We start from the raw sequence: 13,041 nt of genomic DNA, 5'->3' as shown, positions 1-13,041 counted from the left end.
ACCCCTCGATTCAGCAAGTCCCTTACCGTCCCCAACAGGGCCTCCTTGCGAACCGGGGACACGGGTATGCTGGAGGGGAAGAATCTGTTTGGCGGCCAAGAGAGAAACTCTATCTTGTAGCCTGTGGAAATCAGATCACAGACCCATTGGTCGGATAATCGGGAGGACCACCGGGCTGCAAACCCCCGAAGGCGACCCCCCACCCGAGACATGGGTGGGGGCAAACCTTCATGCGGTAGCACTTTTTGTCACAGGCTTGCGGTGCCAGGGATGCTTCTGCCTGTCCTGTTGGGCTGGGGACGCTGTGTCGAAGCCACGGTCAGACGAAAAAGCCATTTGTGAGTGGAAAAAGAGGGCCCTCGCCTGCGGTGTGGCTCCTTAGGCTTCCTGGCTTGCAGGAGTAGAGTACTCTTACCACCGGTGGCATTTTTAATAATGTCATCCAATGAGGCTGCAAAGAGCCGGTCGCCAAGGAAGGGAAGATCCATCAGGGTTTACTTCCTCTTTAAAGCGGAGGTCCACCCTAAAGTGGACCTTCCGCTCATTGGAATCCTCCCCCCCCTCCGGCGCCACAATTGGCACCTTTCAGGGGGGGAGGGGGGTGCAGGTACCTGTACAGTACAGGTATCTGCACCCACTTCCTGGATAGCTCTCTGCGGAAAGGGGCATAGATTACGCCCCTTTACGAAAGTCCCCCGCTGCCTGCTGGGAAACACACAGATCCCAGAGGCAGCGGGTCCATCCTCATTGCGCAGCGCGACTCGCGCATGCACAGTAGGGAACCGGGAAATGAAGCCGAAAGGCTCCACTCCCTGATTCCCATACCCAAGATGGCGGCGGCAGCACCCGAGACGATCGAGAGATCGGCTTCGGGTGCCGACATCGCGGGCGCGCTGGACAGGTAAGTGTCACTATTTTAAAAGTCAGCAGCTGCATTATTTGTAGCTGCTGGCTTTTAAAAAAAAAAAAACGTGCAGTCCGGGTGGACTCCGGCTTTAAATATGCGTTGAAATGGCCTCTGGAAGCTCACATGGCGGTGACAATGCATGAGCACGATTCAAGGAGTGTTGTCACCCTGCAACAGGAAGCAACCTTCATGGGCAGGATCACCAGAGAATAATTTAATAATAATTGCAGATTTAAATGTGTATGCTTATTGGAGGCCTGTGTGACAACATCTGAGCACAATTCAGAGAACGTTGTCACCCTACAACAGGATGCGACCTTCATGACAGGCTCACCAGGGGTTATGTTAATGAAAAAACGGCAGATTTCAATGACTGAACATTACTTTATTGAGTTATATTTTATTGATCGGGATCACACAAACAAGGATAGACAAGCTGCACATTCAGGCTGAGTTGAAACTACAATTCCCATAATGCCATTGTTTACGGAAGCCATGCCTTTGGCTGCCACAGCCTCGCAATGCTTCATGGGATTTGTACTTCCAAAGCAGCCAGCGTGCTCAGCGTCGCCTACCCATTTTAGAAGTGCAGTGAGCGTCTATAAGTCTCCTCCCGCCCATCGTCACGTGACGTTTCTTCTATCCCCGCCCCCCTGCAATGCGTCTTTCCAGGTGGTCAGTCACATGACTCCCTCCCCCTTTTCTTTCAGCCAGCCAAATCGCCCCGCCCGCCTCACACGTCGCCAGGCAACAAGACTTCCTGATTCGCCCCGCCCCTTATACGCGTCACCCGGCAACAGGACGTCTCCCGCCTCCATTCGCTCGTCACCAGGCAACAGGACGTTTCCCTGCATTGCTCGTTCCGCCCCCGCCCTCTTCAGGGCGTCTGCTGGCAACGCGGCTGGAGCCCGGTCACGTGACGTCTGTGTAGCGACGGCAGAGGTGAGGAGAGTCACGTGGCCGTGGTCAAGATGGCGGCTTGTTCCTCATAGCTGAGGTGGTGGGAGGTATGGTGGCGCTGTGTACTTGTTGGAATGGCAATGCCTTGTCTGGTGTGTGCCAGGGGAGGTCAGACACAGCCCTATATGGGGGGGGGTCAGTGTCACCCCCAGGTGGGGGAGGGGAGGGCTACCCATACCAGCTGACCTTCTGAAGTAAAAGGGTTTCTTTTGGGGTATAAATTAGGCAAAAAACCCTCAGATGAAGAAAAAATATCAGCTGTGGCAGCTCCACTCCACCCGTCCACTTCCTCTGAGCCTGGGTGTCATGGCTCCACCCACTTCCCCTGAGACTGGGGTGTCATGGCTCCGCCCCCTGTCCTGGGCTCACGGGAGGAGGAGGAACGGTCATAGCACCGCCCCTAACCTGGGCTCACAGGAGGAGGTATGGTCATAGCACCGCCCCCTAACCTGGGCTCATGGGCGGAGTTACAGTCATAGCACCGTCCCCTGACCTGGGCTCACAGGAGGAGGAGGTACGGTCATAGCACTGTCCCCTGACCTGGGCTCACAGGAGGATGTACAGTCATAGCATCGCCCTCTGATCTGGGCTCACAGGAGGAGGTAGGGTCATAGCACCGCCCCCTGACTTGGGCTCGCACAAGGAGGTAGTACGGTCATAGTGCCTTCTTCTGACCTGGGCTCACGGGAAGAGGCACGGTCACAGCGCCACCCCCTGATCTGGGCTCACAGGTGGAGGTACGGTCATAGCTCTGTCCCTTGACCTGGACTCACAGGAGGAGGTAGGGTCATAGCGCCCCCCCTCCTGACCTGGACTCACAGGAGGAGGCACGGTCATATAGCCGTTCACTGACCTGGACTCACAGGAGGCGGTATGGTCATAGTACCGCCCCTAACCTGGGCTCATGGGAGGAGGTACAGTCTTAGCACCGCCACCCCGACCTGGGTTCACAGGAGGGGGAGGCACGGTCATAACACCGCCCCCCTGACCTGCGCTCATAGGAGGAGGTACGGTCATAGCACCGCCCCTGACCTGGGCTCACAGGAGGAGGTACGGTCATAGTGCCGTCCCCTGACCTGGGCTCACAGGAGGAGGTACGGTCATAGTGCCGTCCCCTGACCTGGGCTCACAGGAGGGGGAGGCATGGTCATAGCACCACCCCCTGACCTGGGCTTATAGGAGGAGGTACGGTCATAGCACCGCCCCTGACCTGGGCTCACAGGAGGAGGTACGGTCATAGCACCGCCCCTGACCTGGGCTCACAGGAGGAGGTACGGTCATAGCACCGCCCCTTGCCCTGGGCTCACAGGAGGAGGCACAGTCATAGCACCACCCCCTGATCTGGGCTCACAGGAGGAGGAGGCATTTTCATAGCACCGCCCCTTGACCTGGGCTCACAGGAGGAGGTGTGGCTATAGATTTTCTAATCGTTAGTTTGGGCAAATCGATTCTGGTTTTCAAAGGAACAAAACAGAAAACTTCTCGGTCAAAGAAATTTTTAGACGGTGTATGCGGTTTTCATTCAGAAATTACATTCATTTTAAAACTGAATGTTAAAAGCAAGTGACATTTTTAAATGACATTCTTTCCTTCAGCGAATGTACTACGATTTTTCAGATGAATATTCTCATCTGAAAAGTGATATGTGTGTGGCAAGCATAAGGCTTGGTACACACCTCTGCTGCACCTGTGCTTTTCACATCTAATGCTGCGATTTGCGTTTTGCATTTTTTTATGTCCTCCAATTGTTGGACAGATTAAAAAACGCAAATCGCGGCAGAAACGCACCACGTGCTTTTCTGCAGCTTCTCCATTGAAGTCTATTGAACCAAACAAGCAAAAAAAATAAAATACCATTTTGCCTTTTTAAAAAAGTCCACCGACCCTTTCCAAATACACATTGGTTTTACATAGAGCAGCCCTGATTCTCCTCTTCTGGGGTCTCCCCCCACTGATGCTTCTAGCTCCTCCTGCCATCAGAGTGGATCAACAGTAAGCTGCAAAATATAGTATAGAGTTCCCCTTTAGCAAGGTAAAAAAAAAAACTTCTGCGTTTAGATCAACTCACTTCCTGCCCAGGACTACATGTCCCAGGAGGCATTGCTCCTCACACATTTACAAGTTCTTAGGCACTTACTGTCATGTATGGACGGGGTACTGAGCTGTATGTGGGCTGCACTGTATTTCCTGATATGTAAACAAATAATGCATTCTGTATCTGTATTCCCTGTGATCGGGAGCAGAGATCAGTGACGTGTCACACACAGCCATGCTCCCCACACTTAGAAACACGCCCCTAGGACACACTTAAACCCTACACTGCTACCTAGTGGTAAACCCCTTCACTGCCAGTGTCATATACACAGGAATCAGTATATTTGTATAGCACTGATACGCTGTATAAATGATAATGGTCCCAAAAATGTGTCAAAAATGTCCGATGTGTCCGCCATAATGTCACAGTCAGGATAAAAATCGCTGAAAAATAGAAAATTTTTTTTTTTACAAAAAATATGTAGAAGAATACGTATCGGCCTAAACTGATGAAAAAAAATAGTTTTTTATATATATTTTTGGAGGATATTTATCATAGCAAAAAGTAAAAAAAAATTTTTTTTCAAAATTGCCACTCTTTTTTTTTTGTTGTTGTTGTTTATAGCACAAAAAATAAAAACCGCAGGGGTGATCAAATACCACCAAAAGAAAGCTCCATTTGTGGGGTGAAAAAAGGACAACTTTTGTTTGGGAGACACGTCACAAGACTGAGCAATTGTTAGTTAAAGCGACGCAGTGCCGAATCGCATAAAGTGCTCTGGCCAGGAAGGGGTTAAATCCTTCCGGGGCTGAAGTGGTTAAATACCACCTAAAAAAAAAAAGATCGATTTATGGGGAAAAAAAAAGATTAAAAAAATGTAATTTGGGTACATTGTTGCATGATCGCATAATTGTCATTCAAAGTGTGACAGTGCTGAAAGCTGAATATTGGCCTGGGCCGGAAGGGGGTAAAAGTGTCTGGTACGGAAGTGGCTACCGTAGTGACAGAGTCAGAGAAGAGACACCTGTGCATTCATCACATTTATGCTTTAGAATTTTTTTTTTTCATTTTTTTTTGTCATAATTAATATGTAAAATCTATGGGGTGAGGGGCTTAGGCCCCACTCACAACCTGAGCGTCGCTGCTGCATCACATTTTTGCAGATGCACTATTTATTTGCATGGTCCTCCCTCCGCCAAAAAAGGCATGAAAGAAGCTCCTGTACCAAATCTTGGCACTAAGCAATGCGTGTTTTGCGACGGGCGTGTTTAAGACATTGCACCTTTTTTTTTTGCGTGTTTTGTTGCACAGAAAAACGTGCGATTGCTACCTGCAATTGAGGGTTGATTAAAAATAACGGCACCTGAATTGCAGGTAGCAATCACACGTTTTACTGTGCAAAAAAACATGCACAAAAAAAAAAAGTACAATGTCTTAAAAACGCCATGTTTTAGCACGTTTTTTTCGCGTACTCGCAGGAACGCCCAGGTGTGAGTGTTTGCCTTACGCAAATCGTGAAAATGATTTTGCGAGCTGACAAGTTATAGTTTTTTTGTTTCATAGTTTCATAGTTAGTAAGGTTGAATAAAGACACCAGTCCATCCAGTTCAACCTGAGTGAGTATCTACAATTGTCCCTATCCCTGTACATTGCACACTCATATCAGTCCCTGCCCTAAAGGAGCCCACAATCCTAGGTCCCCATTTATATACTAGGGCCAATTTTGGACAGTAGCCAATCAACCTACCTGCATGTCTTTGGATTGTGGGAGGAAACCAGAGTACCTGGAGGAAACCCACACAGGCACAGGGAGAACATGCAAACTCCAGGCAGGTAGTGTCGTAGTTGGGATATGAACCAACGACCCTTCTTACTGCTAGGTGAGAGTGCTAACCACTATACCACTGTGCTGTGCTGTCAAATCTTTCTTTATTATTTCTTTATAATTATAAAACATACAAAACATCCATCAACATACCTAACATCCATCAACTACTACATATTTCTCAAAAAAAAAATAAAAAAAAAAAAAAATATATATATATATATATATATATATATATATATATATATATATATATATATATATATATATATATATATATATAAATCAGCCCTCATCCCTCCCCCCTACCCCATCGCTCCTCACTTCCTCACTTACAAATATTCCTTAAGGATCCCTGAGGTGCAAAACTCCTCCCACTTTTTCCAATGCTTTGAAATCGGATTCTCCACATATCCTTCTTCTCTTATTTGCTTCTCCATATAGTGTGTTTCACTCATTTCACATTTCCACTCTATTATTAATGGAGCATTTTCCTTTTTCCATTTTCGCGCTATTACAACTTTTGCAGCTGTAGTCATACAGTGCAAAAACTCTATCTCTTTCTGTGTTAATGATTTAGGTGTGAGAGAGAATAGTACTATCATTATATCTATGTTTATCCTAGTACCTGTCACTCGCTGATATATTTCTGTTATCTTACCCCAAAAATCTCTTAACTTGTAACAGCTATACCATATGTGTTCTAAAGTACCCTTTTCTATTTTGCATCTCCAACAGGTTTCAGGGTTCCTTTTATTTATTCTATTCATTACTACTGGGCTTCTATACCATCTTATTGCAACTTTATAGTTTTTTTCTTGGTCCTTGATTGCTACCGATAGTTTATGTATTCTTCCATATATCCCTTCCCATTCCTTCTCTGTCAACACATTCCCTATTTCCTCCTCCCATTTTTTCACTGCTGCTATTTTTTTAATATCACCATAGGGGAGTAATAGATTGTATATCTTAGAAAGTTTTTTATTCGCTTTATCCTTATTTAATACTATTTGCTCGAATACAGTTAATTGTCTATTAATACTTATCATTAATGGATCTATATATGCTTTCAACTGAGAGTATTGCAGCCATTTATTATTATATTCATGTCCCATTTCCTGAAACGTTGACATTCTCCCATCTATCAGGATTTGTATTATTCGCTCATGCTCCTCCATATTCCATTTAAGAAATGTTTTGCTTTTTAGTGCTGGTCTAAATTCGGGGTTGGCAAATAATGGGGTCATAGGGCCACTCATTGAGGAGAGATTTCCTTTTTTTATTATATCATCCCAAATTTTTAATGTTGTTTTTACAAAAATGGGTACCGTATATACTCGAGTATAAGCCGAGATTTTCAGCCTCTTTTTTGAGGCTGAAAGTGCCCCCCTCGGCTTATACTCGAGTCATCGCTGTCTGCCTGCTCGATCAGCGTGTCGAGCAGACAGACAGCGGCCATTCTACCCTTCAAACGCCGCGCCTCCGCCTCCGCCTTCGCCTGTGATAGGCGGAACACTGAATTTCCCAGCAGCCTGTGTTCCGCCTATCACGGACATCGTCTCATCCTCGTACTACGGACGAGGATGAGACGATGTCCGTGATAGGCGGAACACAGGCTGCTGGGAAATTCAGTGTTCCACCTATCACAGGCGAAGGCGCGGCGTTTGAAGGGTAGAATGGCCGCCGAGGCGCCGACGAAGAGCGGCGATCCTGGCAAGGCACGGGACGGAGGCAAGGCAAGGCACGGCACGGGACGGGACGGAGGCAAGGCACGGCACGGGACGGAGGCAAGGAGGCAAGGCACGGCACGGGACGGAGGCAAGGAGGCAAGGCACGGGACGGAGGCTCGGGACACAGGTAGGCTGGACACACACACACACACACACACACACACACACACACACACACAGGGATGGATGGATGGATGGAGACACACACACACAGGGATGGATGGATGGAGACACACACACACAGGGATGGATGGATGGATGGAGACACACACACACAGGGATGGATGGATGGATGGACACACACACACAGGGATGGATGGATGGATGGACACACACAGGGATGGATGGATGGACACACACACACACAGGGATGGATGGACGGACACACAGGGATGGACGGACACACAGGGATGGACGGACACACAGGGATGGACGGACACACACACAGGGATGGACAGGCATGTCTCACCCTCGGCTTATACACGAGTCAATAAGTTTGCCAGTTTTTTTGGGGGTAAATTGGGGGCCTCGGCTTATATTCGGGTCGGCCTATACTCGAGTATATACGGTAACTCCTTTTCTTCTGGTCTTAAATTAGATTTTATCCATGGTTGATGTTTTATTCTAGCCCCTATTATATCTTCTTCTAGCTTTACCCATTGTTTATTTTTTGCATTATGCTGCCAATCTATAATTCTCATTATTGACGCTGCTTGGAGGTATTTGGAGAAGTCAGGCATTGCCAGTCCTCCATTTTTTTTTGTTCTTATTAATACTTCTCTTCCTATTCTAGGAACCTTATGCGACCATATAAAACTTTCTGCAGCTTCTCTTAAATCCTTCAAAATCTTTCCTGATGGTATAATAGGGACCGTTTGAAAAATATATAGCATAATTGGTAGTATCACCATCTTTAGAATATTTATTTTCCCTAACCAGGAATAAGTTATTTTATCATATTTTCCTAAAAGTTTTTTTACCTTATAAATTGCTTTATTATAGTTCATGTCCTGTAGAAGTTTTAAGTCACTTGGAATATATATTCCAAGATACTTAATCGCGTCTTGTTTCCATTTAAATGGTAAATCATTTAGTATTATCTTTTGCATTCCTTCTTCCAATGAGATGTTCATTACTTCAGATTTAGCATAATTAACTTTAAAGTTGCTCAATTGCCCAAATCTTTCCAGTTCTTTTATTACATTTGGTATTGTAATTATAGGGTTAGTTATATATAATAAAAGATCATCTGCATATGCAGCCGTCTTATATTCTTTACCTTTAACCTCTATCCCTTTGATATCCGTATTTCCCCTTATAGCTTCCATAAGATGTTCCATTATCATAACGTACAGAAGTGGGGATAGGGGACACCCCTGTCTAGTCCCATTTGATATCTTTATATAATCTGACAACATCCCATTTGTCCTAACTTTTGCTCTTGAATTTTTATATAATGCAGTGATCCTATCTAGCATTTTAGGTCCCATTCCTATTTGCCTCAATACTTCCTCCAAGAATTGCCATCCCACCCTATCAAAAGCCTTCTCGGCATCTATAGCCAGAAGGCAGGCAGGGATGGCATTTCTCTGAGCGTATTCCATCAGTGTACATGTCTTGATAATGTTATCCCTTGTTTCTCTACCCTTCATAAAACCCGTTTGGTCCAAATTTATATGATCTGATATAATTTCTGTTATTCGTCTCGCTATTATCTTAGAGTATATTCTTATATCTATGTTTGTCAAAGATATAGGTCTATAGTTTTTACAAATTGATTGATCCTTTTCAGGCTTTAATATTAATACGATATGGGCCTCTGTGCTCTGTTTATACATCTTCCATCTTACCATCAAGCTTTGAGCTATTTTTTCCCCTTCCAACTATAATGAGGAGACCATAGGAAAATAAACCAGGGGAGAGAGAGGGATATGGTGGAGAGTAGTGAAGAGGGGGAGAGAAAAAAAAAAAAAATATAAAAAAAAAAAAAAAAGGGGAGGGGGTAATATTACACACCCATTACTAAGTGTTTAATTAAGGTTAGATATACCACTACATATCTAACATATCCAAACTATATATTAACCTCCCATATCAATAGTGTTTTATTAACCCTAAATTAACATAACCAACCCCAATGTGTATATTTAATAATCTTGTTAACAAATTCATTATTACTATTAAGGCCTGTGACATACCAAATATAATACATCCATACAATTTAGTGACTCTTTCTTGCCTTTTCGACTTACTTCCTTTTACCCATTACCATTATACCCCCCTACATCCCCTCCCTCCCAACACCTATCCTCACCACCCCTTCCACCCTTTACCCACCTATATCCAACCTCCCCCCCCCCAATCCACTCCCCCTCCCCTCCACCTCAGCCCCCATTTCCCTCCCATCTCCTTCTAATAAAATCCTTAGGCCAGTCTAGTATTTTCACTTCTGGAAGCTGCAATTTCTTCTGAAAGTCCTCTAAATCAGCCATTTCTCTAAATATTACAGTCTGTCCTTCATGCTGAACCTGTAGCTGAAAGGGAAATTTCCATCTATATTGCTTATTTTTAATCCTTAACTGCTCCAATAATGGTTTCAGAGCCCTTCTTTTATCCAATGTTAATTTAGATAAGTCCTGAAAAAAAAGCAAATTTGATCCTTCATACTGTATATGATTATTTTTTCCGTACTGCCGCCATGATCTTCTCCTTAGTTTGAGGATAGTGAAGTTTACATATCACATCTCTAGGCATATTGACATCCCCTTTCCTTGGTGCCATAGCCCGGTGCACTCTATCAATTAATATTTCTGCTTTTGATAAGTCCTGCAATATATTACTAAAGATCTTTTGAATTACTTCCAGGAGCATTTCTGAAGTCACGCTTTCCTTTAAGCCTCTTATTCTTATATTATTCCTTCTACTTCTGTTTTCTTGCTCATCTATAGTACTTACTGCTTGCTTTAAATCCTTTTCTTGCTCTTGCATTTTTTCCTTCACCTGCTTTAGCTCCTTCTCCAAACTTTCCATTCTTATATTCATACCTTTTTATCGTTTTTTTTGTCAAATGACTTCCGCGTTATCTGAAAGGCTAACTTTCTAAATTTTCAATCTCTTAGATCTTCAATGGATAGCGAGATTCAGAAGGACGGTCGGATTTTAGATTTAGTTGATGACGCCTGGAAGGAAGATAAATTACCGTATGAAGATGTGACAGTTCCACTGGTAAGAATATTGGTCCATCTTCATGGTTAGGCCTCGTTTACACCATGGGGTTTAGACCCCTTTCACACTGGGGCAGTTTTCAGGTGTTTTAGCGCTAGAAATTGCTCTTGTAAAGCGCCTGAAAACTGCCTCCTGAGTGCTTTGACACTGGAGGCCGAGCTCTTGCAGGACGTTAGAAAAAGTTCTGCAAGCAGCGTCTTTGGGGACGGTTTGGGAGCAGTGATCGCCCCTGCCTATTGGAATGAATGGGCAGTGTTTCCGAAGCAGCTGAAAACTGATTCAAAAGCGACGCAACATGGGGGTTTTTAACCCCGTCTTGGGGGTTAAAAGTGGCACCACTATAACAGTGGTAAAACGAGCGCCGCTTTACCAGTAATGCTGGGGTGGCTGCAGTCTTATGCTCTATTTACACTTCTATGACTCCAAAGACGCAACTTTGGACAAGTGCGACTTTGGCCTATCATAATGGAAAACTGTGGCACAACTGTCACACGTATAACATTTATGCACAAATTTCATGCAGTCTATGGCACACAAGTCGCATGAAAGTCTGACTAAAGTGGTGCAAGAACCTTTTTATCCACTTCCCGCCCAGTGCCACCTATCAGAGCCCCTCAGTGCCCACCAGTGCAGCCTCATCATTGCCCATCAGCAAAGGCGAAAAGTTTTTAAACAAGCTATAAAAATTGTTTCTTTTTTTCAAAATTTTTGGGCTTTTTTAATTTGTTTAGTAAAAATTAAAAAATCCAGCAGTGATTAAATACCACCAAAAGAAAGCTCTATTTGTGTGGAAAAAAATGTCTTGCGGGTACAGTGTTGCATTACAGTGCAATTGTCATAGTAGAACTTAAAGTGGTTTTGCCACCAAAAAAAAAAAAAAGATTGCCTAAAATTGTAAATTTTTTTTTTTTACTCGCCTCTAAATGCCTGTTGCTAGGGCTATCTCGTAGTCTGCCTCCTTCATTGCCTGGGCTGGTGAAATCACTTCCCCTCGGCGCCACACAGTCATCTGGGACCTGTCATGTGTCCCAGGTGACTGTGCGGCGTATCGCAGTGCCACTCGCGCATGCGCAGTGGTTGCCCAGCTGTGAAGCCACAGCCGGGTGCCCACAGTAAGAATGCCGCAAGCGGAGCAGGGAACGAGGGGGGGCTTCATTCTCCTGCATCGCTGGACCCTGGGACAAGTAGGTGTCTGGTTATTAAAAGTCAGCAGCTGCAGTATTTGTAGCTGCTGACTTTTACATTTTTTTTTTTTTTTAGGGGGCACCCCACTTTAAGGAGGAGCCCTTATTATGCAGAGAAACCCACAATTTTGCACAATGTTTGATCAGACTAGAGATCATATTTTTACTTTTTCTTTGCACAGAATGAACTTCCAGAGCCTGAACATGACAACGGCGGGGCAGTGGAGTCTGTTAAAGAGCAAGAAATGAAATGGGCTGATCTGGCTTTGCAGTACCTGCATGAAAACATCCCCGTGTCGGGGAACTAAACTAAACCTGTGGCCTGCTCGGATCTTAAATGTTTGGAACAAGGTTACGTTAATTGGTTGCTTTTTCACAAAATAAAATGATGAAAGCAATGCTTGCCTGGTTAAATGGTTTCATACCGTACTTTTTGTATGTGAAAATTTTGCTGTGTCAGGGAGGGATCACTGGGGATAACTGTTTTTGAAGCCTAACTGTACCGACTTCAAAAATGACATCATTAAACAGGATGCTCTAAAAAAAAAAAAAAAAGTTTGAGTACGAATTCTGCAAGTATGTTCTTATTCATGACTGGTCAATAACGACTTTTTGCCAGGCAGGAGGCAGCCATCTCTCTGCAGTGGTCGGACATGCTCTCCACCGAGAAAGGAAGACCAAATGCTGCATTCAGAAGAGAGCCCAAGCGCCAGATAAATGAAAGCAGCTTCCACCCGGCTCCACCCATGCTATGGCCCCTGAGGAATTTTGCCCCACCGACAGGACTTACCCTACCATTACCAATTTGTGGCTCTTCCCTTTGGTCTTTACCAAGGTACTGGCTCCAGTATTGGCCTTGCTGTGACAACGTGGGATCGCGATTGTTGGCTACCTAGACGATCTCCTCCTGAGAGCATCTTCCGCCTCAGAATTAAAGGAGGATGTGGCAATCACCATGCAGACCCTGCAGGAATTTGGGTGGCTGTTGAACCTAAAGAAGTCGGTGATTGTGCCGACCCAGCGTCTGGAGTAACTAGGTTTGCTGTTGGACTCCAGGGAAGCGAGAGTTTTTCTCCCTTCAGACAAATTGCAGACTCTCAGATCTGCGGTCAAACTACTGATGAACCGCAAGTGGTCGTCGCTCCGGTTTTGCATGCGAGTACTGCGGCTCATGG

At 45.0% G+C, this 13,041-nt stretch overlaps 1 protein-coding gene across 2 annotated transcripts; it reads left to right on the top strand.

Annotated features, from left to right (window-relative positions):
* Nucleotides 1-1,619: 1,619 nt before the first annotated feature.
* Nucleotides 1,620-12,264, top strand: ANAPC13 (anaphase promoting complex subunit 13). 2 transcript variants are annotated; one of them, XM_077465187.1, is made up of 3 exons: nt 1,620-1,914; nt 10,577-10,682; nt 12,049-12,264. In XM_077465187.1, the coding sequence occupies exons 2-3, from the start codon at nt 10,584-10,586 to the stop codon at nt 12,172-12,174; spliced, it is 225 nt and encodes a 74-aa protein (XP_077321313.1). In that variant the 5' UTR covers nt 1,620-1,914; nt 10,577-10,583; the 3' UTR covers nt 12,175-12,264. The 2 variants fall into 2 exon arrangements, with proteins under 2 accessions (XP_077321313.1, XP_077321314.1); XM_077465188.1 differs by having other exon boundaries at nt 1,621-1,849.
* The last annotated feature ends 777 nt before the right edge of the window (nt 12,265-13,041 follow it).

The sequence above is a fragment of the Lithobates pipiens genome, unplaced genomic scaffold, assembly GCF_037356315.1.
Source record: "Lithobates pipiens isolate NorthernLeopardFrog02 unplaced genomic scaffold, aLitPip1_a1.2 Scaffold_1, whole genome shotgun sequence".
NCBI lineage: Eukaryota > Metazoa > Chordata > Amphibia > Anura > Ranidae > Lithobates > Lithobates pipiens.
The sequence above is the reverse complement of the archived record's forward strand: the minus strand, read 5'-3'. Positions and strand labels throughout refer to the sequence as shown.